Here is a 27484-nt window from a genome sequence, read left to right as displayed (position 1 = left end):
AAGTTTGTCATAAGGACACAAAACACCATTTACATTTTGTTGAATATTTTTACATCTTTGTAAACGACGGCATCGACCCCTCCGAGTCCCACACGTTCGGCTTCATTTGGCCCAGTGCACTATTTACAAAACAGAAAGAAAGCTTGTCTTGTGGAGCCACTGGTAGCGGCTGGCTGAGGGACTGTGCGTGTGTCTCGTAAAGCACTGAGGCTTGCCAAGTCACCCAAGTCTTTCCCGTTCCCGTCAGCAGCTCCGGCTAAATGAAGTACTCCTTGCGGTCGGGGCTGGGCCCGCTCTGGGGGTCCAACTGGCTGCTGAAGGGGAACTCGGGGCCGTCTTCGGGCTGCACGCGCTTCACTTCCTGGTTCTGGTACGTCTCTTTCCTGCGGTAGATGAGTCTGGCCATGATCGCCAGCGCCGACACGGTGACGAAGATGGCCACTGCTATCATGCCTGGAAAGCACAGAGATAAGAATCAGAATCAGAATCAGAATCAGAATCACTTTTACTGCCACAGTATGCAAGTTAGGAAAAACACACAATGTGTGGACCAAAACAGCTCAGCAGGCACAGTAGAATATCAAAAATTGAAGAAAGGAGCTGTTAGGAATTTAAATGACAAAATTTAATTGGAAGTAATTGTACCTGTGTACTACAAAGAGTTTAACAAAACAGAGTACATCTTCATGAAGGTGATACGGGCAAGATAAATACCGCAACGCGTTTCAACCGTTGGGTTTTCGTCAGGCTGTATCAGCCTGACGAAAACCCGTATGCAAACAGTATGCAAGTTACATACGAGGAATTTGTCTTAGTGTCTGTATGCAGCGTAGCGATCACATCAATATACAGAGATAAGAAGTAGGAGAGATAACTAACGGCAATCACAAAGTTGCAAGTGCAATCAAATCGAGTATATACAATATGTACATGAGTGGTGTTCTGTGGATGATAAATTTGAATTTACGTTGAATTTACATGAGATTTACAGACTGAGTTAAATAGACGTTAAATAGGCATTTACAGTCGGAGTTAAATAAGAGTTTACATTGAATGTAGATGAAATTTACAGGCTAAGTTAAATAGCCATTAAATGTGCAGGGAATTTACAGTCGCAGTTAAACAGGCATTAAATTAGATATGAGTTCCAGTTTTATGGGGGGGTGGGGGGGGGGTTCAGTTGAGTTTAGGAGGAGGTAGTGAGTTTGTGAGTTTGTGTGTGTGTGTGTGTGTGTGTGTGTGGGGGGGGGGGGGGGTTGTTGGTGAGGTCCTTGGCGGAAGGGGTTTCCGGGCCTTGTTGGTGAGGCTGATGGCGGTTGGGAAGAAGCTGGTCTTGTGGCGGGTGGTTCTGGTCTTGGCAGACCTCAGTCTCTTGCCGTGGGGGAGTGTCTTAAAGAGTTTGTGGCCAGGGTGGGAGGGGTCAGCCATGATCTTGCGAGACCGCTTCAGTGTCCTGGCTGCATGCAGGTCCTGGAGGGATGGCAGGTTGCATCCGATTATCTTCTCAGCGCAGCGGATGATGCGCTGAAGTCTGTTAATGTCTTTGAGAGTGGCAGCAGCATACCAGACGGTGATGGAGGAGGTGAGGATGGACGCAACGATGGAGGTGTAGAAGTAGCACCACGTTGGAAGGACTGGTTTCACAACAAAACTCGTCATTTTGTTTCGAAAATGTCACCATACACATAAATTGCAATACCAATCAGCCCTCGACAAGATTACAACTATCATACACCTATAAAATGAGATAAATATTCACCATACACCCGGGGATGTGCCAATCCCATACTCAGGATCGCTATCGGTACCGATACTGATCGATCAGCGGATCGGATACCGGGGGGGGGGGGGGGGGGGGACATGTATATCAATCCGATCCGATTATTGACAGCTTAGTTGTTTAAGATAGGGAAGAAGACAGTATTTATTGGATTGGTATCAGTATTGTACTGGACATGAAAAAGTGGTATCAAGCCATAAAATTAGATACATGCCACCCATATGTCTATAAATCCACTAAGCATCTACATCTGCTTATGAAACGATATACATATGACAACACATAGATACAACGTCACTTTTAAATGATATTAAGTCTGATAAGTTTGATCAAACTGTAACATGACATATTGGATTTAGACTACCGTAATCGTTTTCTTTGAAAAATGGATATTCTGTGTTTTGGAAGAAAATCACTCCAATTAAGAAGACGGCAGACAATGAGAGAAGAGTATTGATGTCCTCTAAAGCTAATCGATGCATCCAGTCAGAACGCTGCCTGCATGATTGTATTTCAGCGCTGACATTTTGACGCACCTATTGTTTGAGAACAATGGAGGCGTCTTGACTTCACCCTCTTCACTCTCATTGTCTCATCTCTAAATCGAGCGCACTAGCATTTGTCAAAGGAGGGTGCAAAGCAAACGCTGTCAAGTCGCAAAGATTTCTGACTGTATTTCTTTCCCCCCTCCTCCCCCCCGTGTCGTGAGTTCCTCTTCCTAGCGGTGGTCTAATTGAGTCGCAGAGCTGTTCAGGAGCATTAACGAGATCCTGTTTAATTCACTCGTGTTTCTGGTTCCATTTGGTAGAGCAAAGTGTCTCGGAATTGGACAGCTAAAATACTGGCTCATTTTAATGGTGTATTAAAGTGGATTTAAAATGGCCACACATAAAATATATATATATATATATATATATATAAAATACAACCGCATAAAGTTCCTACATCAGCAAACCATTTAAGTATTTAGCTCGACATTATCTTTCAGCATTCAGACCCAGAAATCTTCTCATTAATCAGCTGACACACACAGCTTCTTCTCACTGCCTCTGCTGACTCTCTCCACAACCTCCAAGATCAAACCTCCTCGTTCCTGGTTTGGATCCATCTCACCTGGCAGACGTTCAAAAGTGAGATGGAACAGTATTCTGCCAACCTGTCACAGCTCCTTCCCTTGTTTTGAGCACAGCCTTATCTCTGATACGTGATACTGGGGCTGCATCATCCATAATACAGGAGCTAGGAGTCAAGCTGCCGTTGTGATCTGATCGCGAAACGTCTCGAATGCTGTTGGAGGAGAGATGGATTCTTGTTACCTCCAATCAGAGCCGAGTCACTCCTGATGGCATTGACTAGAGGTTGACCCGGGTCCACCGAGCCAGACTGGTCTGCACAGAGAGAGAGAGAGGGAGAGGGAAAGAGAGAGAGAGAGAGAGAGAGAGAGAGAGAGAGAGAGAGAGAGGGGAATAGAGTCAACAGAACGACAACCAAAGGAGAAGACACATACAGAGATACAGAAGAGAGAGACATTTATTATTTTCCGAATGCATCGCCCACGAGGTCCATGGTTGATCAATTCATATGTCTGTCACGCATCCTTTCTTTGGTCTTGGGGGCGCTAACCACTTTTCAGAGTTGTGTTGCAGATTGATCTACGGCTGGCCACTGCGAGACTAGATCACCCTGAAGTTCCTCGATGTACGACGGCTCCATGTTTTTCCACGCAGCTGCTGCAGGCAGCCACTGTCGGAGCCTGACAACACTACCCCACGCACACCAATTAGTGATAGCACTACCCCACACAAGCCAGAAAGTGACACCCACACACAGCCATAGCACTACCCGCAGCAGTCAGCAGGTCACACGTACGAGCACACGCACACACACACACGCACACGCACACGCACACACACACACACACGCACACACACACACACGCACACACACACACAGTGATTGCATGCTCTAACGGGTATCAGAACTAGTATTGTGTGATATGTCTTTTACCTGATAAGGAGTGCGTGGTTTCTGCTGAGAAGGGGTTGGCTGCAGGGGAGGAGCCACAGCTGGCCTGGAGCAGGGGGCCAGTGACGGTGATGGGGCTGTCCCCTGACAGCAGGGCGGCGCTGTTCCCTGACAGCAGGGCAGCTTTCAGAGGGCTGATGGAGTTAAAGCTGACCGCTGACAGGCAGCCTGTGAAGCCCACAGAGGCCAGCCTGGCCAAACCTGCATCCAACTGCTCTGACTCTGCAGGCAGAGACAGACAGACAGACAGACAGACAGGCAGGCAGACAGAGAGACAGGCAGGCAGACAGAGAGACAGACAGACAGACAGACAGGCAGAGAGACAGACAGAGAGACAGACAGACAGACAGACAGGCAGAGAGACAGACAGACAGGCAGAGAGACAGACAGACAGAGAGACAGACAGACAGACAGACAGACAGACAGACAGCAGACAGAGAGACAGACAGACAGACAGACAGAGAGACAGACAGACAGACAGAGACAAACTTGGGGTCAGTGATTTGTATGTATGCAGTATGCATAAGTGTAAGTATGCAGCTAACGTGACGGCACGGTGGCTCTTGCACATACTGTACATCCACACTGTATTATTTATTGCTAAAAGCACTTGTCAGCACTTTGAACAGCCGTTAACCTGCTGATTCAAGTTGGATTTTCCAGCTGTTCATTTATAAAAGTATTTTGTAATTTAACAATCTTTGACATTTCACCACTTCACCCTGTAATAATACTACTGTCTTTTCTTTTGGGCTCTTTCTTCTTCTTCTTCTTCTTAACCAGTGCAGAAAAGAGACTTTACTGTATGCTAACTCACTCAGACAAGCCCACCGCCACACCACTGTCACTTCAATCTGCAACACTGTGGCGTTATGGAGTTTTTTCCTCTCATCTCCATCATTTCGTTCATCATTTCACTACTTCAGCTCCCTGTGCAGTGTTGGTCAATAGATATACCGTGTCACGAGCCATATCATTCAAAGTCAAATTATTTTCCGCGCCTCTGAGGATCACATTCCATTTGAAAGGCCATCAGAGCCTTGACTCTGTGCCCATACTATCAAAATGGCACTGTGGGAATAATGGTCGTTCACATTGACGTTTATTATATAGCTCTAGACTATTTTATTTTGCACACATTATCCCCCCCCCCCAAAAAAAATAAAAATAAACTACAGTGTCCTTTTCAAGGCTAATAACTTATTGGGTGGAAACAGTGAAATGACTTCTTTGTGAAAAATCGAAATAGTTTTTGATGTGTGGAAGTTATGTTTATCCCTCCTGCATGATCACTAAGACTTGGGAGAAGAATTTTCAATTGCCAAAAACCTTCGTTGTTATTATTGTTATTGTTTGAATACATTTCTGTGAGATTCCATTTCCGCTTTGTTTTTTCTTTTGTCTTTATGGTCATATAACAAATGATACATTCATGTGACATCATTGCATCATACATAATATTATGATCGTCCAGGTTGTCCTGAAAAAAGACAAGAAAAAGAACATGGTGCATTACAGGGTTGAGGTTATACAAGGAGACCAGGCGGACCAAGGACCTGTCAGGGACCTCTACATTCTCATCATACACGTGGTCAGCGTGGGGGAAATCGCCCATGGCCTACTGTATTAACGGAAGTGACATTTTGACAGCCACTCACTTTTCCTTTGTGATTTCTGTGTGGTGCTGATGGACAGTTGCCTTTTTTCGTTCAAATAAAAAGTGCTCTGAGAACCTCCGTGCTGTTTACGGTCGGATGATGGCCGCCGACATTTTTTAGATTTTCAAGTGGGCCTTATAGAAAATACACATGAACTCTTCAGTAATGCCAAAGTGAAAAGCTTTGACTGAAGGGAGACAGACTCAAGTACAAACATCCGTGTGGAGCCCATAATGCACTAAAGGAAGATGACGCAGTATTGAAGAAGACTTGAAACTGGCGCTCGAGACCATAAACTCATTAGGAAAGTGTTTACTGAGGCCATAAATCAAGAGAGAAGTACAGGAATTTTCCCCATTCAATTCCATACAATCAGACTTCCTTTGCAGCCAGTGGAGTCGCCCCCTGCAGGCCATTCAAAAGAACGCAGGTTTAAGTCACTTCCACGAACGGAGCTAGGAGCTATCCCACTGATCGCTATCATTCTCTTTCTCCATATCTCTCTCTCTCTCTCTCTCTCTCTTTCTCCATATCTCTCTCTCTCTCTCCGCCCGCCCGCTCTGTCTCTTATGCAGTCTCTCTGTTCATTCTCTCCTGCTCCATTAGTTAGGCTGATGGATGACAGGGCTGGCAGGGAGTGACAGTGAATCAACTATCTCGCAGCCTCTATGATGCTGATGTGACTGCTTGAGTCCTCTGGCTCAGTGGTGGGGGGCAGGCGGGGTCACATGATAACACGGCCCGTGTCAACGCAGATGTCATTATCACAAAATGCACGCGCTGTACCGCGCAAAACGCTCGTGGCGTCAGCTCTCATTTGCCTCCCCGCAGTAAGTAAGTGCGTGTATCCCGGGCGCATTACAACAAACTGTGTTTTTTGCCTTTGCCGTGGTCAAAACTGTTCAAACGACAGCGAGAGCGAGTCATGGCTTTTTACAGCGTTTTCACACCAGGGGAGCTGCGACTGCACTCTCAAAGGCCCCTCAGGCCCCTGGTGTTTTTAACAGCTTTACTTCTCAGCTGCTGCTGAACACGACGAGGCTCAGCAGAGCGACGCACAATGTCACCGTGACATTACGACAAGTCCCGCCCCGCTTAACAGCGGCCCCGCCCCCGGGCAGGCAGAGAGGCGGTTCCCACAGAGCGGTGGTTCCCAACGTGCGGTGCGGGGCACCACCAGGGGGTCCTTGAGGGAGTTCCAGGGGGTCCCTGGGAAAATGTGTGAATTATTTCATTTGCAAGAAGTTGTCACGATTAGAGAATGTAGAAAAATGAGTGTTTTCATCATAGTTTATCTGTTGTATCTCTCTAGATAGTGACAGAATTCTGGACAAAAATCTAACAATGAAAATATTCTCAGTTTTTGCGTCTGAGAGACAACATTTCATCAGATGGGGGTCCGCGGTCGTGATCCGTCATAAATTAGGGGTCCTTAAAGTGAAAAAAAAGTTGAGAATCACTGGCGTGGAGGAGGAGAGGAAGTACAATAAATTAGCCTGTCACGCAGATACAGGTGGAACTGTACGGGCTGACTTCCTGGTTGATCCCTACCCCTCCCTGAGGCGTATGGGGCACTATGTTCAGTATGTTGCATTATGGGGTAGTGACTCCAATCTTCAGAGTAATTTGTTCCTTTCAATCTCTCCTCATTAGCATACAGAGTGGAGAGGACCTTTTCTCAAGTTATTATACCACCAGGGGGTCTGAGGCTGCTCCGCTCCGCTTTGATAACACAGATAAGAACGCACCAAAATCATCACATCTGAACTGCTACTGAACGCACCAACATCATCACATCTGAACTGCTACTGAACGCACCAACATCATCACATCTGAACTGCTTCTGAACGCACCAACATCATCACATCTGAACTGCTACTGTTCATCTATGGAGGAGGGGGGCTATGGGGGCTTGATGCTGCATTCATTTATAACTGGCAAGTGGCAAATTGCCAGTTGCTCCTAGCAAAAAAATCTAATAAAACGCCACATTAACTGGGAGTTCCTACTGGCAAACTTGGGTGTGATTTCTCAACTTCCCAGTTGCTCCCAGCGTGTCATTTCAACATGGCGCCCGCGACTCGACTGAGCCATCGACTGTATATTATTCACCTTATGTAGCCACGCCCATTTGACCCGGGTTGTCGTGTGACGACTTCCGGCTAAAAAAAAGAAAAAGAAAAAGGCCGGCTGCTCCAATATAATCTAACTCTGAATTAACTAATAATTTAGACAATTGTATGTAACATACCAAATAAAAGCAAACGGCAATGTCTAAGAATGCAACGCCATGTAACTGGCTCGTTAATTCTCGCATTCCAGGGAATTACGTTAACGTCTGCGGGTCTTATAGACGTAAAAGGCGCGTGCTGCGCTCGGAGGAGAGAAAATTATCTGAAGCTTTCTTTGTTGGAGTCCAGGTATGTTTTACAAGAAAGTGCTTGTCATTGTCCACGATAACGTTATCTGACCTGGCTAACAGTGGATACCCCGCTTGCTTGCTGTGTACCGAGCTCAAAGTAGTAGGCTACGTTCTTTGTTGTACCCCTTCACTGTCTACTACAAAAACAACTCTCTTCTTCATGACGTTCATTTTGTATTTTGCGCTGTGACCGCCGGAAGTGTTAACACGACCGGGAAGAATTTGGCCCACCCCCACGTATGAACATAAGGTGAATAAGGAATAGGAATGATTCTATTGGAAAAGAATATGCATATGGATTCCCTCACAAAAGTGGGACTGGAAATACCAAGAAGTAACGCTATATCGCTATAACGCTATATCTCTCTATTTTGGTTTTGATTATTTTAATGTACAGCAATGCATTTTGCTTATTCTTTTACATGAAACTAATCTTTTTCCACTTTGTAATCTCTTTTATTTCTGTATGCTTTTTTCTTTGATCTATTTGATGTCTTGTACTGTATATGTTTTATGGAAAGCACTTGGAATAGACCCTTTTCACGGCGGCCATTTTGTGTCGAAAATGCAGGGTAAACACAGGTGCAAGCAAAACACTAATGAGGGCTTCCAACTTCCATGATTGTAAGTTGGAAACCCTCATTACTGTTTTGCTTGCACCTGTGTATCGATTTCCCCCCCACCCCTATTACTTATGGGGGCGGTTCCACCTGTACTCAGTTCTAAGGTTGTTCTGCTTGTGCTCGGTGGTGTGAGAGAGCAGCACAGCTGTTACAGCAAAAGTGCTCTTTGTGACCATTTGAATAGTGTTGCCATCTTGCTGGTGTGAGAGCAGCACAGCTGTTGTACAAACAGCAAAACACTTCGGCCAAAAAACGATTGTTGGAGGGGAAAAGTTGCTGTCCTGAAACTTTTTCCACATGACGACTTTAGTTCCCTGCACTGAACAACCCATTTTAAACTGAATGGTTGAAGTAGCATTGTTTATTGTTTATTTTTATTGTTTATTTGCACAAAGAAAATGAATAACAACAGATAGTACAAGTATCTTAATACAAAGAAAATTGTGCAGGTGAGGGAAAGAAACCCGGAGGGGCTTATAGAGTCTCGCCTTATTTAAAAGAAAATCTAAACAAATGAAAGGCTATTGATGAAAGAAAAACAAACAATCAAGACAATATATAATGGTATGCAACTTTCAACTGTTTTGGTATTATGGTATCTATGGTAGGCTAAAATATAATGTATTATTTACAGTGCAACCTCAGACCATTTGTACATTTAGACTTGTAATAATGCCATCATTTCAAAGTCATTTTAATATCCCCTTGGAGGAATCACAACGTTGGTAGAAACATTGAATCTGCCTCGTACTTTCCAAGTGATTAAACAAAAATCAAAGCAAATTCTTAGATGTTTGCATGATCATTTATGCAAATATAATTACCCATATGGCTTTACAATGCATCCAACACCACATAATGATTGCTTATAGGGGCGGTTGCACCTGTACTCGGTTCTAAGGTTGTTCTGCTTGTGCTCGGTAGGGGAAGAGCAGCACAGCTGTTGTACAGACAGGGGTGCAGCCAGCGTTCTGAATACAAAACAGTTGAATGTTGCAGAATAGCTGATTGTCAGATAAGGCTAAACATCTCAGCGCCGTTATTCAAATGTGTCTGTCTTAAATGCATGAGCCCTGCGCTCATAAGAGTGCCCCCACTTACCGTGCACTCTGCCCAGAACCAACGACTTACCGTGCACTCTGCCCAGAACCAACCACTTACCGTGCACTCTGGCCAGAACCAACCACTTACCGTGCACTCTGCCCAGAACCAACGACTTACCGTGCACTCTGCCCAGAACCAACCACTTACCGTGCACTCTGGCCAGAACCAACCACTTACCGTGCACTCTGCCCAGAACCAACGACTTACCGTGCACTCTGCCCAGAACCAACGACTTGATGCCGTTCAATTCCACATCAGCCGTCAGGTTGAAGTCCTCTCTGGCATTCTGGTCGATCTGAAAGGAAACGCACAGTATCTCTGTAAAGTAGTGTGAACACAGTGCGTCGCTGTCTGTACTGCCCCCCCCCCCAACACTTCCTGAATGGTATAGAGACCGCATGTCTGGGAACGCCCACAATAGACGCAGGGTTAGCTGGCTCAGCGTTGCTGGGGGCGGGGTCAGGGTGGGGTCAATTCCCCCGTTCTATCCATTCAGCAAAGTTAGAATTTAGCTGATAGCCCAGCCCAGGCAGACACGATCGGGGATTTAACCACCGCAGTAAACGCACATCTGAGCAGACGTCTTGTGTTCTGCTCTAGAACTCCCAAACATGTAGTTTAGAGCCGCAGCACCGTCTTTTGATGAGTCAGCCCATGAGATATATCGGCGGTTTTACCCCACTCACGCGCCAGCCGTTTAACATTTTGTGGGCGTTCCCAGACATGCGGACTTGTCTCTATTGCATGAAGGACTTTTTGATATAAAAGACATAAAAGTGGGTTTTATGCAATAAGTTGGAAGCCGCCCATTCTACTATTTAGAAGAAGAGGATGATAGGGTCTTCACTTCAAGTTTCTGGCTCAGGTAAAGAATCTTTGAAGACGAGCAGAACGATGGGTCTGATGGGGAATGCTAAGTGGCTCATACTGAGCTAATGCTCAATATGAGCGAGAAGCGCCCGGCTAGCTGGGTAAGGGGAAACCCACGATAGGAAAAGACTGTACAATTAGCCGAAAACACTTCACACAAACTATTTAAAATGGTTTTGATTTGATATAGATGTATGCAGAAGAGTTGCTGTGTTGTTGGGTTCATTAACAATTAAAAAAAAACTGATCTGCGATGTTTTTTTAAATTGACACGGTCAATGTGGATGATGCATGTAACCTGGTGGAAACTGGATACAGCGTTCATATAAGGCAAGTACTATTGTCGATGTGCTGTATCTTGCGCATTCTATGGCCGGCCGAGTTGAAATATTCTGTCATGGTGTCTTTGGGTCATTTATAAACGAAATGAATTCTGTTCTTTTTCTATTGATTTTTTTGTACTGCTAATTTACATTGAAGTCAACGTCGAGTGGCTTGTTTTTTCCCCCTAAAAGGGGCGCGGCCTTGATGTTTTGCGAAGTACCTGGATGTGCCGGTCTGCTCTATATTGAATTGTTTCTGCTATAGCGCGTATGTTCTGCGCCTGCGTGACACCGAGGACTGCGGGCATACAAACCAGAAAGATAAATAGATAGATAGATAGATAGATAGATAGATAGATAGATAGATAGATAGATAGGTAGATAGATAGATACTGTAGATAGATAGATAGATAGGTAGATAGATAGATAGATAGATAGATAGATAGATAGATAGGTAGATAGATAGATAGATAGATAGATAGATAGATAGATAGATAGGTAGATAGATAGATAGGTAGATAGGTAGATAGTGAGATAGGTAGATAGATAGATAGCTTTATTTGTCCCGTAGGAAATGTGTTTTCAGTCGGTACATGTTACATGAGCACAGTACATATAACACAACATATAACGCAAACATAAGGTAAGGTAAGGTAAGGTAAGGTAAGGTAAGGTAAGGTAAGGTAAGGTAAGGTCTGGGTCTTTGACTGAAGCGTGCTCTTCTCCATTTCAGTGACCTGTATCTGCGGCCTGATGGCAGTAGTGTGAAGTGTGGGTTGAGTGGGTGATCGGGGTTGTTTACAATATAACTTATTCACTAACCCTGGAGGGCACCATATTGTTGACATACCGTCCTGCGCGCACACAGTGCTAGTAACTAGTAACAGCCTTATAGTCGTTTCTGTTCCATTACAAAATAGCGATGGTGATGACAGCAATAAAAACCCCAGAGTTGTTGTTTGTATGCTGCCGTTAATGCCTGTAATAATAAACAAAAGAAAAAATGAGGTGAACAGACTTTGCTGTGAGGAGCTGTCAGAAAGTTTCACCTGTCTCTCCTAACTATCCACACATCTCCTGTGCTGCTGACGTATCCTCCGTCTCGCTCCCTTCACGTCTGTGGACGGTAGAGATAGAAACAAACCACGGGGACTTTATTGCTGTCATTACTACAGCCATGCCTAACGCAGGTCACCATCCGAACACAACAGGAACGATACAGGTAACGCTAACGGCGGCTAGCTTCCTATAAACGCTGCTCTTACATAGGCTGACACTTGAGAGCTGCAGCGCTATGTCGACAACATGGCGGCGGCGGGCGTGCCCGAACGCGAGTTACGTCAATCAAATAAGGTCTATTGCTGAGGGGACAAAACTTTTACCGAAGCGTGCTCTTCTCCATTTCAGTGACCTGTATCTGAGGCCTGATGGCAGTAGTGTGAAGTGTGGGTTGAGTGGGTGATCTGGGTTGTTTACTTTTGCGAGTGCGAGGCGTTTGATGGCTATGTCGTTCATGTCTGACAGATTGGGTGTGGGGGGGAAAACATGAAGGAAGCAGCGTTTTCACACCACTCTCGCTCACCACTTAAACGCTTTCCTAATATAGCTACGTCTTAACGAGAAAGATGTCTGATAAAAAGTTGCAAACGACACTGGCGGCGTTGTCTTGTCAGCGTCTGCCTGCTCTGTTGCTGGTGGGAGTAGAAAGGACGAGGGCGGAGGCAGTGGGAGAAGGCGGCTCAGCGGGAAAGCAAGAAACTCCACTCTTCTCATGACAACAGCCTCGCATGGAGTTCTGGGGTTGAGAAAGTTTTTAATGAGCGATGCTCTGTGAAGAGACTTCAACAAAATGGCTGTGGAGAAGAGAGGCGTGAAGAGCCAGCCGGAGGCTTCGCCATGATGTTTCAATCCGCCCTCCGTGTTTAAAATGCTACCCGACACCAGAGCTGAAAAGCCAATAGATCTGTGCTGCTGCTGCTGCTGTTGTGGTTCACAGCGAGAGGAGGCTCAGAGGAAAACACGGCCAAACAGAGGAGATAATGGATTGGGACTGGAAGCCCCACAGAGATTTGGGCCTTAGTGAATCATTTATCAATGGGACATCGGCTAATGTCCACCCTGACACTGAAGTTGAGCTGCAAACAACAGAGAAGGACTTTAGAGTCCCCGTGAAATGAACGGCCATAACTTTTACTGCCTGGAAAACAGAGTATCTTTAAACACAGTACAGTATGTTATTTCTGCTGCTAGGGCACTCTCGATCAAAACAGTAACTTCTTCTTCTTCTTCTGTGGTGTTTTATGGCAGTTGGCATCCTTTATGTTGCATTACCGCCTCCTTCTGGATTTATCCATCCAAAACCCCGGGGCCCCAAGACAAGAACAAAAGAGGTCGTGCGACGTGTGATGACGTTGTGACGCACCGTGGAATCATGGGAGTGGGAGGGAATACACCATATCAAGGAAGTAAAGATTATGCTTGTTTAAAGACAGCAATTAGGACATTGACTTTAGTGGAAATATTATAGTATATTATATTATATTATATTATATTATATTATATTATATAATATATAATAATTTAATTTAATTTCAACAGTTCAGTACCAGCGTGTGTGTGTGTGTGTGTGTGTGTGTGTGTGTGTGTGTGTGTGTGTGTGTGTGTGTGTGTGTGTTACCTGGACAGATACAGTGTCTGTCAGTCTCCTGATGGTTACCGTGTGCAGCCGTCCGTTAGCCAGGCTCCTCACTCTGCTGCCCAGCACCTCAACATCCCTGCTGCTGTGCAGCTTATACCATACCTCCAGCTCCTCTGCACACACACACACACACACACACACACAGGCACACACACACACAACACACACACGCACGCGTGCACGAACACACACACGCACATTTGCGCACGCATGCACGAATACACACGCATATTCGCGCACACACAGACACACACACACACACACACACACAATATGCTGTCACGCTACAATGGAAGTGCAGACAGAAAAACACAGCCAAACTTGGTACACCTCAACAATGCAATATTATTCATTATCATATTTTGTGCACTTACAAAGAGTTTGCTGGAAAGCACTTAAGCCGAAAATGATTGTTGGAGGGGAACATTTGCTGTTGTGAACATTTTTCCACATTCTAATTTAGTTCCCTGGACTGAACATCCTTTTTTTAAACAAAGGATAAAAGCCAGTGGCATAGACAATAAAAGTATTAGATATGAATCTGATCTTTACAGCGTTGCTAAGTTGGTAGAAATGTTTGAAATCAGCCTTTTTAGTATTTTCTCAAGGATTAAACAAAAATCAAAGCGAACATAGTTTCTCAGATGTCTTGATGCATGGACTTAAACATCCAATTAAGACACAATTAAATCAGCCTTTGTCAAATACATTATTTCACTTCAAATGTCCACGTCCTCTGCTCCATTTATAGAAAGCATCTTAGAAAACACGCACTTCAAAGAAGCATCATTTAATTAAGCCCAAGGCAGCAGCGGCATCATATTTCCACAGGATTATTGCTCTATCTCTATCAATAACGCTTCACAATATTTCAAATTAATTTTACAAATTTCCACAGCGCTACGCTACGAGTAATTTCCAGGGCGCTGAGATGGATAATTTGAATGTTCTATGATGTCTACAGATGAAGAGGATGAGAGGGAGAATCATCTAAGATGACACAGCACATTTTGATTCTACAAAGCTTATATCTCATCACTTCACACAAACATAATTGTTTCCATTTCCACACTTCAGCTGCATTCCTCTGTTTCCTGCAGAGACATTCATGAACAATTATTTGCCATCGGAGCTCAAGTTGATGATAAAAAGTTTTGCTTTGGGCTTTCAGTGATTGTCTAGGATAGCAGAGTGTGTGTGTGTGTGTGTGTGTGTGTGTGTGTGTGTGTGTGTGTGTGTGTGTGTGTGTGTGTGTGTGTGTGTGTGTGTGTGTGTGTGTGTGTGTGTGTGTGTGTGTGTGTGTGTGTGTGTGTGTGTGTGTGTGTGTGTGTGTGTGTGTGTGTGTGTGTGTTAGGCTTGTGTTACTGCAGCAGTGGCGAGGGAGGGAAACATGAGAGAAGCCATCTTGGGGCAGCCAGGAGAAACTTCTGTCAGGGATTTAATTAGCTGCTGCAATATGGAAGAATGTCTTCATAGTAATTCCAGAATTCCAGATTTTATTTTTTATTTGATTTATTTTTCCTTTTTGGACGTGATGCGATACATAACAATTAGTCTGGCTGCATGGACTGGGAGGCGGCAGTGGATGACAGGCTGAATCCAGAGGGAGGAAGAAAGAAACTGAATATTCCTACTGGATAGTGGAGGGGAGAGGAGATTTGAGGAGGGGAGAGGAGAGGAGGGGAGAGGAGAGGAGAGGAGAGGAGAGGAGAGGAGAGGAGAGGAGAGGAGAGGAGAGGAGAGGAGAGGAGAGGAGGGGAGATGAGAGGAGCGGAGGGGAGATGAGAGGAGAGGAGGGGAGATGAGAGGAGAGGAGAGGAGATGAGATGAGAGGAAAGGAGAGGAGAGAAGATGAGAGGAGAGGAGATGAGATGAGAGGAGAGGAGAGGAGATGAGAGGAGAGGAGAGGAGAGAAGATGAGAGGAGAGGAGAGGAGAGGAGATGAGAGGAGAGGAGAGGAGAGAAGATGAGAGGAGGGGAGATGAGAGGAGAGGAGAGGAGATGAGATGAGAGGAGAGGAGAGGGGAGGAGAGGAGAGGAGAGGAGAGATGGGGAGGGGAGAGGAGGGGAGGGGAGAGGAGAGGAGGGGAGGGGAGAGGAGGGCAGAGGAGAGAGGAGATGAGAGGATGGGAGGAGAGGAGAGGAAGGCAGGAGAAGAGAGGAGAGAGAGAAGAGGAGGGGAGAGGAGAGGAAGGGAGGAGAAGAAAGGAGAGAGAGAAGAGGAGGGGAGAGGGTGGGAGGGGAGGAGAAGAGAGAGAAGATGGGAGAGGAGAGGAGAGGAGAAGAGGACAGGGGAGAGGGGTAACTGCAGGAAGGATCAGATTGGAGAGATAATACAAAGTGAGGAGAGAGAGGGGGCATGGAATCAAAAGGCAAGGATCAGCAGGAGAAGAGAAGGGCAGAGGAGAGAGGAGATGAGAGGATGGGAGGAGAGGAGAGGAAGGCAGGAGAAGAGAGGAGAGAGAGAAGAGGAGGGGAGAGGAGAGGAAGGGAGGAGAAGAAAGGAGAGAGAGAAGAGGAGGGGAGAGGGTGGGAGGGGAGGAGAAGAGAGAGAAGATGGGAGAGGAGAGGAGAGGAGAAGAGGACAGGGGAGAGGGGTAACTGCAGGAAGGATCAGATTGGAGAGATAATACAAAGTGAGGAGAGAGAGGGGGCATGGAATCAAAAGGCAAGGATCAGCAGGAGAAGAGAACCCTGTGGAAGTATCCTTCACAAAAACAGGATAAGATGCCATGTTTCCCTCACCGTGTCTGTTGATGAGCAGGGCCAGGTACTCTCTGTAGAAGGAGCTGAGGTAGAGCAGCAGGGCAGGACTCTGGCCGGTCCTGAAGCTGAGGGAGATCTTCTCTCCTCTCAGCGTCAGGTCAGAGGAGTAGGGCAGGGCGCTGCCGTTCCTGCTCCCCTCAGAGGGCTGCTGCTCGTTCCTGCTCCCCTCAGAGGGCTGCTGCTTGAAGGTGTAGCTGACGGACGTGGAAGACTTGAAGCTGGCTGACACCTCTGAAAGTGAACAAGGCGTTTGCTGTGGATCAGTGGATAAGAAACTAGAACACTATCAGCGAACACAATGGACTCGTTTTGTTTTACCCCCATTAGCTGCCACATTAATGACAGCTAGTCTTTATGGGCTCCTCACAAACACATCAATATAGTACAAATGAATGTGAATCACTCACTGGTAAGATTAGATGAGGTAAAGTGCCTCCTGAACCACATTCATCCATATTTCTGTGTTCTAACTTAATTACAGGAAAGACTCCGTACACTATTTCAAAAATACTCTCAGTCTGTATTCGTTAGTATTTTGGTTGGTAAATGAAGTCTATTGAGTTTTAAATTATTTTACAGTATCCATAGCAGCTTCACAGTGCCTTATTAGTGAGCTAGAGGAAACACGATTATCTCCAACAGTCAAAATTGCTACTGGTATGTGAAGGGGAAAAAAAAAACAGGAAACGTGTGCGTGTGTGTGTGTGTGTGTGTGTGTGTGTGTGTGTGTGTGTGTGTGTGTGTGTGTGTGTGTGTGTAGGTTGCTGTTAATCTCCTATGGTGCTGAAATGTGTGTGTGTAGGGGGGGGGGGGGGGGGGGTGAAAAATGTTGGCTGCTAATTGTATCAACACAGCCTCTCCCTCCACACTGTAACACAGCCTCTCCCTCCACACTGTAACACAACCTCTCCCTCCACACTGTAACACAGCCTCTCCCTCCACACTGCCCTCCACACTGTAACACAGCCTCTCCCTCCACACTGTAACACAGCCTCTCCCTCCACACTGTAACACAGCCTCTCCCTCCACACTGTAACACAGCCTCTCCCTCCACACTGTAACACAGCCTCTCCCTCCACACTGTAACACAACCTCTCCCTCCACACTGTAACACAGCCTCTCCCTCCACACTGTAACACAGCCTCTCCCTCCACACTGTAACACAGCCTCTCCCTCCACACTGTAACACAACCTCTCCCTCCACACTGTAACACAGCCTCTCCCTCCACACTGTAACACAGCCTCTCCCTCCACACTGTAACACAACCTCTCCCTCCACACTGTAACACAGCCTCTCCCTCCACACTGTAACACAGCCTCTCCCTCCACACTGCCCTCCACACTGTAACACAGCCTCTCCCTCCACACTGTAACACAGCCTCTCCCTCCACACTGTAACACAGCCTCTCCCTCCACACTGTAACACAACCTCTCCCTCCACACTGTAACACAGCCTCTCCCTCCACACTGTAACACAGCCTCTCCCTCCACACTGTAACACAGCCTCTCCCTCCAGACTGTAACACAGTCTCTCCCTCCACACTGTAACACAGCCTCTCCCTCCACACTGTAACACAGATTCTCCGTCCACACTGTAACACAACCTCTCCCTCCACACTGTAACACAGCCTCTCCCTCCACACTGTAACACAACCTCTCCCTCCACACTGTAACACAACCTCTCCCTCCACACTGTAACACAGCCTCTCCCTCCACACTGTAACACAGCCTCTCCCTCCACACTGTAACACAGATTCTCCGTCCACACTGTAACACAACCTCTCCCTCCACACTGTAACACAGCCTCTCCCTCCACACTGTAACACAGCCTCTCCCTCCACACTGTAACACAGATTCTCCGTCCACACTGTAACACAGCCTCCACACTGTAACACAGCCTCTCCCTCCACACTGTAACACAGCCTCTCCCTCCACACTGTAACACAGATTCTCCATCCACACTGTAACACAGCCTCTCCCTCCACACTCTCTCCCTCCACACTGTAACACAGCCTCTCCCTCCACACTGTAACACAGATTCTCCGTCCACACTGTAACACAGCCTCCACACTGTAACACAGCCTCTCCCTCCACACTGTGATTACTCAATAAAAACCCCAGCTGTCTGCATGAATGATAAACACGCTGTGAGTCCAGCGAGCCCTTGACGTGCCGCACGGTAGCTGCAGCAGCTACTTCCTGTGTGTGTGAAGAGCCCTTGACGTGCCGCACGGTAGCTGCAGCAGCTACTTCCTGTGTGTGTGAAGAGCCCTTGACGTGCCGCGCGGTAGCTGCAGCAGCTACTTCCTGTGTGTGTGAAGCGCGCTAGGAGGGTCCTCTAAAATCCTCCTGATGCTCGACCTTTACACAGCAGCACTTCATTAAGCCCACACTCAGAGTGGCTGTTCACAAGCTACAGCTCTGCAGAGCCTTAAAGGGATAGTTTGGATATTTTGATGTGGGGTTGTACATGAAAGAGGTCTATATATATATATATATATATAGACCGCACTGCAGATATATGCCTCCGCCAACAAGTGAGCAGTCGACATCCATCCGTCTGTCTAGGCTTTGATGTTTGAGCCAAATGTGAAAAAATTCTGTCAAGGCGTAACTGAGATATTGCGTTAACGAGCTTGGAAATTGTGTTCGTGAGGTCACAGTGACCTTGAACTTTGACCTTTGACGAGCAAAATCGAATCAGTTCATCCTTGAGTCCAAGTGGACGTTTGAGCCAAATGTGAAGAAATTCGGTCAAGGCGTTACTGAGATATCGTGTTTAACGAGCTTGAAAATGGCATTCGTGAGGAGACTTGGATTACGCCAGCTGAGCAGTATGGAAGCATTTGATGTATTTTTTCAATTTTTTACGTTCTTGCTCATGGTCCCCTTCACCCTCAGCAGACAGCTCTGCTTGCCTGATGCAGCCGGCGGCGGTCCTATTTTGGAGAAATGGAGACCGGCTGCATGTATGTAGTACACTGACTGTACGTAAGTACCACATACAACCCCACATCAAAAAATGCGAACTATCCCTATAAAGAGGCAGATGGTCAGGGTCAGCCTGACATGGACTGGCTGAAGGGTCCACTTCAGAAAGCTGAAAGGAACCGTTATAGAGTCATAATTAAACAGCTGTCTGCACACAATGAGTCCCATTGCTGCAGTCGACTTATCTCCATTGTTGGTTGTGATCAGAGCTGTAACTGCTCTTCTGATATTGTCACTTGATGTGAGCCTTTAAATAACCACTATTAAAAAGTCCATTAGTACAGCGTATGGATCTTTTCAATTAGATGAAAGTCGTTAGCAGTCACCTCCACGCCGCCGAGACGAGGGTGGCAGGGAGACATTCAAGTGATAATCAGATACATCCTTTTTTTAGCCTTTTGCTGATGTCTTTGGTGCTAATTGCCATGGTTCTTCTGCACCGCACTTCCCAGAAATCACCTGTCAATCACAAAGTGTATTCTTCCATGGCTTTTCTATTCATGAAGTTTGAGTTACTGTAGGTGGCGCTCTTTTCTTTGTCTGTCTGTTCAGCCATGGTGGCTATCACTGCTCATGCTAACTGCCCAGTTCTTTTTTTCTGCCCAGTTTATTCCAGCTACCAGACAGCGGGTGTTTAGCAAATGTAAGCATCCTGGTAGTGCAGTGGTAGATTCCCTGCCTACCAACACGAGGGTCACAGGTTCGAGTCCCCATGTTACCTCCGGCTTGGACGGGTATCCGTCGGTGGGAGGGGAACTGGGGGGAATTAGTGTGATCCTCCCAGGTGCTATGTCTTGCCGGTGAAACTTCTCGCTGTCAAGTAAAAAGAAGCGACTCACGGCCAAATTCCACTGAGGCCGTGTTCGGTACGGCTTCGGAGCCGATACGTTTCCACTCTAATCAATGTGTCAACTCCCACCTACTCCGCTGTGTTGCGTGTCTACTCCGTCCCAGGCAGATCCGGAGCTCTCCGAAGCAGATACGCAAGGCTTCTATTTTTCATGGATGTCGGAGCAAAGCCGCAGCAAGTTGGGCGGAGCCAGGCATGGAGTCAACAGGGCAGAGGTGTTTACAGCATTCAATATCAAGCCAGAGGACAAACATGTATGAGGAAAAGTTAATCATTGAAGTGGAAAACCACAAAATAATATATGACACGACACATCCTTTATACAAGGACACCACCAAGCAAGTGCACCCCTCCACTGCTTCTCCAGTTGGGAACAATGATCTTCTGCCTGTTTGTTGTTGTATTTATCCCACATACAAATTGTCTTGCGCGAATGCACGCGATTTCACTGCGAGAACTTGTTGGTCTCGTCACTCCAGTCTCGTCCACTGAGCTGTGACGTGCTCTGCACGCAGCAGGTGAGTGTTGGCGGAGCACAGAGCACGGAGCAAAACCAGAGCACAGCCGCAACGCAAATGCCACCAGTGGAAGCCCGGCATCAGACTGCACATGTATCAGAGGAAGCATGTGCTAGTCTACAGTACAACTCTCCCCAGATCGGCAGAGGGGGTGGAGCAACGACCGGGACAGCAGGGGAAATTGGCCAAGTACAAGTGGGGAGAAAACGGGGTTAAAATAAAAAATAAAATACAAAATTGGGTCTAGTGTGTATCAGTATGTGTGTACCTCTGTAGCAGTGTGTATCAGTATGTGTGTACCTCTGTAGCAGTGTGTATCAGTATGTGTGTACCTCTGTAGCAGTGTGTATCAGCATGTGTGTACCTCTGTAGCAGTGTGTATCAGCATGTGTGTACCTCTGTAGCAGTGTGTATGTGTGTACCTCTGTAGCAGTGTGTATTAGCTTGTGTGTACCTCTGTAGCAGTGTGTATTAGCTTGTGTGTACCTCTGTAGCAGTGTGTATTAGCTTGTGTGTACCTCTGTAGCAGAGTGTATCAGTATGTGTGTACCTCTGTGGCAGTGTGTATCAGTATGTGTGTACCTCTGTAGCAGTGTGTATCAGCATGTGTGTACCTCTGTGGCAGTGTGTATTAGCTTGTGGGTACCTCTGTGGCAGAAGGCTCTGGTGTGTATTAACATGTGTGTATCTCTGTCGCAGTGTGTATCAGCATGTGGGTACCTCTGTAGCATTGTGTATCAGCATGTGGGTACCTCTGTAGCATTGTGTATTAGCTTGTGTGTACCTCTGTAGCATTGTGTATTAGCTTGTGTGTACCTCTGTAGCATTGTGTATTAGCTTGTGGGTACCTCTGTAGAATTGTGTATCAGCATGTGGGTACCTCTGTAGCATTGTGTATCAGCATGTGGGTACCTCTGTAGCATTGTGTATTAGCTTGTGTGTACCTCTGTAGCATTGTGTATTAGCTTGTGTGTACCTATGTAGCATTGTGTATTAGCTTGTGTGTACCTCTGTAGCATTGTGTATCAGCATGTGGGTACCTCTGTAGCATTGTGTATTAGCTTGTGTGTACCTCTGTAGCATTGTGTATTAGCTTGTGTGTACCTCTGTAGCATTGTGTATTAGCTTGTGTGTACCTCTTTAGCATTGTGTATCAGCATGTGGGTACCTCTGTAGCATTGTGTATTAGCTTGTGGGTACCTCTGTAGCAGTGTGTGTTAGCTTGTGGGTACCTCTGTGTCAGAAGGCTCCGGTGTGTATCAGTATGTGTGTACCTCTGTAGCAGTGTGTGTTAGCTTGTGGGTACCTCTGTGTCAGAAGGCTCCGGTGTGTATCAGTATGTGTGTACCTCTGTAGCAGTGTGTGTTAGCTTGTGGGTACCTCTGTGTCAGAAGGCTCCGGTGTGTATCAGTATGTGTGTACCTCTGTAGCAGTGTGTGTTAGCTTGTGGGTACCTCTGTGGCAGAAGGCTCCGGTGTAGGCTGACAGGCTGCAGTCACAGGAGAAGCCTCTCTCTCTCTCCTCACAGCGGCCTTGGTTCCGGCAGAGCGAGCCGTAGCTGCTGCAGTGACCCGGGCAGCCCGGCCGCACGCCGGGCGTGATCCTCGCCCTCTCCTCCAGGTCCAGGGTCACACCGTTCAACTGCAGCCAGCGCATGCAACCCAGGAAGCCCTTCTGCCTGGACGCTGTGCCTCCTGCCAAAACAAATACAACACGTGGAACCCAGTGAATGTCCGTCCTCGTGAGTCCCGAGTGGTAGCGAGTTGTTGGTTAAACTCACTCCCCAGTATAAACGGTTTTCACGGAATTGTGTTGCTAGGGAACAGTTTGGAACCTAGCTTATTTCCTGTCAGCTATTGTACGAGCAAACACTGCAACAGGAAGTAAGCTGGCGTAGAGACACTGTGAAGCGCGTCACAGTTGGAAAGCCACGCCCACCGTTGGGGAAACCTGGATCGCTAGCTCACAGGCAAAAGCAGCCGTTTTTCATGAATGTTACTCCAATAAAGCTGGATAATAAATGTTCCCACACAGTGGCCTGACGTGAAATACTTCGACATTACCAGTAACGTTACTTGATTTAATCACCAGCTAAGATCATATTGATGTTTAATAATTTCACTTCATATTTAAAAATCTGAAATACAGCTTTTGAGTGACCGACGTGACGTTGCTGTTAAAGTGGATTGATAACTATAACTAATTAACTATCATATCATTAGATAACAACTTCGTGATTTCACATGGCTTTTGCACCCTGAAGCCTACTGGCAGTCAATGCAGAGCAAAATATCCTGAGAACCATCACACATGAACGCATCTCATGTGTTTTATAGAGAGGAACTGGCTCAGTCATCTCTCCTTGCAGTCTAGATCCACATGTTTCTTCTCAACGACTTCCTTGTTTTGCTCGGGAGTACAAACAAACTTTAACTGGTGATTTTCGACATTTCTTGACTGCGCAGCCCACCACCACACAACCACTTTTAGTTTAATTCAAGGAAAATGACGCTGGTTTATGGAAGTGAGTGAATGGAGAGCTTTCCCCAACGATGGGCGTGGCCTATTTCATGCAGTGTCTCTATCAGAGGGCAATTTAGAATGTTGATGTTGTCGAGTTGAAACCATCTAAAGGCCCATTAAGCAGCTCCGCCAAGGGAGCTTAGCTCTCTTGGGGCTGCGGTTAGCGCGTGTGCTTTGTAAGCGGGAGATCGCTGGATTGAATCCTGCCTCTTCCCCCCCGGGCAAGCCCTTAACATCTCTCTCTCTCTCTCTCTCTCTATCTCATACTCTCTCTCTCTCTCATTGTACAACATGTCCTCATACTGAAACAACAGAATAAGTCGATTTCCAATGACTCCCAAAACGACGTATGAGTGAAACGGTGCGTGCAGGTGATACGCCTTTGTCTCAGTTTTTTGACAGCCCACTGGTGACCGTGGGAGAAGCTTGGTGCTAGCAGGTCGGTGCCGCGGGTCCATGGACGCTTAACACGGGCTCGGTGGAATTGGTGGCGCCCTATTTCCTGGTTGAAAACGGTTATGTTTAGGCAAGTAAAACAACTTGGTTAAGGGTTAGGCAGCTAAAACAACTTGCTTAAGGTTATGGTTATTGGTTTTGGTCATGGTTAAAAACAGAACACATCAGCACACAAACTGTGTCTCTCACGACTAGGAAGTTGAAAGACCAGGACGAGGTCCGCCAAACCCGCCCCTTCTCCATTATATCATTACATGAAAGACCACCAGAGGTCACCGCTACATCCTGGTTACAGTTCCCGACACACTGTACTCAACATGTGTAACACGCATTGTTTAAAGGTATACTAACTACAGTATGCAACAATTTCATAAAAAAACATTATATTGACTTATACAAAAGTTACCCCTCATAAACCATCACTTCTGGCCCATATAATAGTGTGGCAGTGTGTTTATGTAGAGAGACGCTGTCGCCTGCTTGTATTTTCATGCTTTAACATTGTTTTGGCTGGTTGCGACTCTTCTGGGCGTAGTCATGTTCAGAGTCCCACGTGGGGGCATGTGGCGCCCAGCCAATAACGTCACTCAGTTCGGAGCAGCCCAGCCAATAGCATCGCTAAGATGTTCTCAGAGGGATCAGCTCAGCATAGTGGAGTCAGCGCGGACTAAACAAATAAATGGAGCTTCTTCCCAGAACATTTTGGAGCTTATGGTTTGGAGCTATGTGTGTGCTTATTTGTGCTGTGAAACTATCAATTTCTTTTTTATCCCTGCTTTTCAACGGTTTACTGCCACTCTCTCTCTCCACATAAACACAGCCTCGCTCGACCACATAAACACAGAACACAGCAAAACAATCTCCAACCACGAATTTTTTTTTGGAGCGGGCTGGATTTGTGTGCTACTGTATTCGTCTATGTCTGACTGTCTCTGTGTGTTATACTGTTTTGTGCATGTGGGTTACCTGTGGGGTTTTGACATGTAGCTGGCGAATTACGGTGTTCTGTGAAGGCAGCGTACAGCCAGTGGGTGGGGCGAGAGAGACAGGCTCACCTGCGATTGGCTGGGGGAGGGGAGCTAGGGGGGAGAGGGGAACAGCTCGGGGAGTTGGAGCGTGAGCCTGGAAGAGATGGCTGGGTGTGGGAAGAGCTGAGAGGCTAGGAGAGAGCTAGCCAGGTTTGTGTGTGTGTTTGTAGGGGTTGTTGTGGCGTGGGCACGGCCACCAGTGCTCTGTCGGGTGCTAATAAAGAGCCTAATTAAGAAGAAAGCCTCAGTGTAATCCTGACCCGTTACAATACAAACAGGGGGCAGCGTCTACATGAACACACTGCCAAACTATTATATGGGCCAGAAGTGATGGTTTTGAGGGGAACCTTTTGTATAAGTCTATGTTTTTTTTTAATTAAATTGTTGCATAGTATACCTTTAACATCGGTCGTTTTCACCAGCTTGAAAATCGACAATTGTTGTTTTCCTTATGAGGACGGGCCGTTCTGTGTGACTGCAAGCCTGTGGTCTAGTTTCTCTAATTTCTCGTTTCTCCCCCTGTCATCTGTTTCCTGAGTTCCTGAGTTCTTGATCTACAGCCACAGGCCAAGTGCTGCTCCTGCACACCGAGGAGCATGACTGTTCTGCAGCACCGGTCTGTACGACACGACACGCCAATAAAACTAATAGCTGTGGGGAGCAGGGATCCGGGGAACAGACTTCTACCTGCCATATATCTCACTGCCTAACACCTTGCTGGCTGTTGACTGGCTAACCGGGTGGGCGAACCATCTGGCAGGCTGTCTGCTAGACGTCCTCTCGTCTCCACTAACAATCTCTTCTTCCTTTCGCCTGACAATTAACATTCTGCCGTGGCAACTTGAAATTGTTCAGAGTTTAGACTTGGCAAAAAAGGGGGGGGGGGGGGGAAATCAACTCGCTCTCAGAGTTCAAACCTGGCAGCCTGTTAATTTCATTCACGCATGACAAAATGTTATTGTCCTCACAGATTGGACTTGGCACCTTGTTGTTGGAGTTTGAACCTGGAAAAGTCTCAATTGTTCAGTCACAGCAGCTTTTCACAAACGTCTGCATGACTCCTCGCAATAGACGACACAAAAGAATACAAAGGTGGGAATATAATAAAGAATTCACTAGAATGACACGATAAGGGATGGTTTGACTATACTGAATGAAATGTACACTCATACATTCATGTAGATTCATACTAAATTTATGCTTGATTATTCTTTTTATGAAGCAGGATGAAACAGGAATGTGTATGTTTACCTCCACCAAGGAGGTTATGTTTTCAGTGCAGTTTGTTTGTTTGCCAGCAGGATTATGGAAAAACCACTGGAACAACAATTTCTAAGAAACTTGGTGTAGGCAGGGTGGAGCATGGGCCAAAGAAGAAGCCATTACATTTAGGAGCGGATCCGCGCTTAAACATTAATCATGTTAACCATGTCAATTAATGCATCATAGAAGACTGGGCTATTGGCCTTGGCGGAGGTCTGCGCTCTCCGAGTGCCCTTCTCGTTATGACTGCAAATCAGAATTCAATCTTTGCTGCATTGCTGCCAAAAGGCCAAAGACGACACCCTGAGGAACTCCACATCTGATCAAGCAAGAGCAACACATACCATAGCACAGGAAGAACCAGGGAGAAGATCCTGAAGGGCTCATTATGCTTTCCGCATCAGCGAGGAACGCGAGTGTCCGCGCGGAAAAGTGACGTCAAATCAGCAGACACGCCCCTCCGCAAGGCTCCGTGCGGACGGTTTTCGCCTGGCCGTGCGCACCCCGAATTTTGTAACTACGCGGACGCGGCTGGGTGGACAAAGTGGAGTTTTCAAGACTCGCGCTCAATTCCGCGAGCAGAAACCCGCACAGAGTATAAAAGCTCCACACGTTTCCTCGTCAGGATTCCGTGTCTCTCATTTCCGTGCGGCCGGGAAAGCGTCAAGCATAATCCAGGCTTAAGGGAGTCAAGAGAAGAAGCTCGGAGTAAAAGCTTGAAGGAAAAGTGATGATTTAATTTCTAGCCTTAACTCTTAGGCTTACATAGATGAGTATTCTCAGCATGGTGTTCTCAGCATGGTGTCAGATCAGTGCTTAAAACACCAAATAGATTACATTACAACATTACAACATTACAGGGCATAAAAAGCAGTAGCAAAGGGTTTTTAATGTGGCGATGAAAGCAGCCAGTGAAGGCTGCCTACAGTGTACTATTGCATCAAAATGCATGGCCATATGGAGCAAGCAGGAAAAGCTGTTCACATTAACCGGCATAGAGAATATCACAGTACTCATCACCATGACTTATTCATATGACTAGCATATTAACTACGGCTGATGAATTATACAAGGCAATAATATAGCTTGTGTGTGTGGTGTATGCACAATTTATTCCTACAGATCGCAATAAAGGATCTTGAACAATGGTAATATTAAGGCTTATCAATCCAAACAATGGAAACAACTGTCTTATGAATTTGTACAAGGCAATTATATATATATATACATATACATATATATACATATATATATATATATATATATATATACACAGAAGCCGTGCAAATATTATGGCATATGAACAGAGTACACACGGACACACAGCTCTCCAATTATAGTGGTAGGATTGGCTACAGGTCGTGTATGCTTATGCTATTTCATCTCTGGTCCTGGATTTGTTTAAGAACTACTGTAAATCTAGGAAATGAAAATAAATAAACTGACAGTCCTTTCAGTCAGTTTTGGTGGAGCACGAAGTCCTTCATCACTGGCGTTAGTGGCAGGGAGTGAACTTGGTTCAGGCGATGTGTGCCCAGCGCTCGGCGGATCCGGATCCGACACACGTGGACCAGACTGCGAGGACA

The 27484-nt window shown here is 46.4% G+C and overlaps 1 protein-coding gene across 1 annotated transcript in view; it reads right to left on the bottom strand.

Moving 5' to 3' along the window:
* Nucleotides 1-256: 256 nt before the first annotated feature.
* Nucleotides 257-27484, bottom strand: part of LOC310786189 (contactin-associated protein-like 4) — a gene marked incomplete at both ends in the record, with an annotated part of 140428 nt that continues 113200 nt past the window's right edge. The window contains 7 exons of the mRNA XM_083647362.1: nt 257-453; nt 3097-3168; nt 3788-4027; nt 9820-9907; nt 13483-13616; nt 16249-16500; nt 22083-22322. Coding sequence (XP_083503488.1) covers nt 257-453; nt 3097-3168; nt 3788-4027; nt 9820-9907; nt 13483-13616; nt 16249-16500; nt 22083-22322 — 1223 coding nt within the window. The remainder of the gene's footprint in view (nt 454-3096; nt 3169-3787; nt 4028-9819; nt 9908-13482; nt 13617-16248; nt 16501-22082; nt 22323-27484) is intronic.

This window comes from Poromitra crassiceps (assembly GCF_964638095.1).
Source record: "Poromitra crassiceps genome assembly, chromosome: 12".
Taxonomy (NCBI): Eukaryota; Metazoa; Chordata; class Actinopteri; order Beryciformes; family Melamphaidae; genus Poromitra; species Poromitra crassiceps.
The sequence above is the reverse complement of the archived record's forward strand: the minus strand, read 5'-3'. Positions and strand labels throughout refer to the sequence as shown.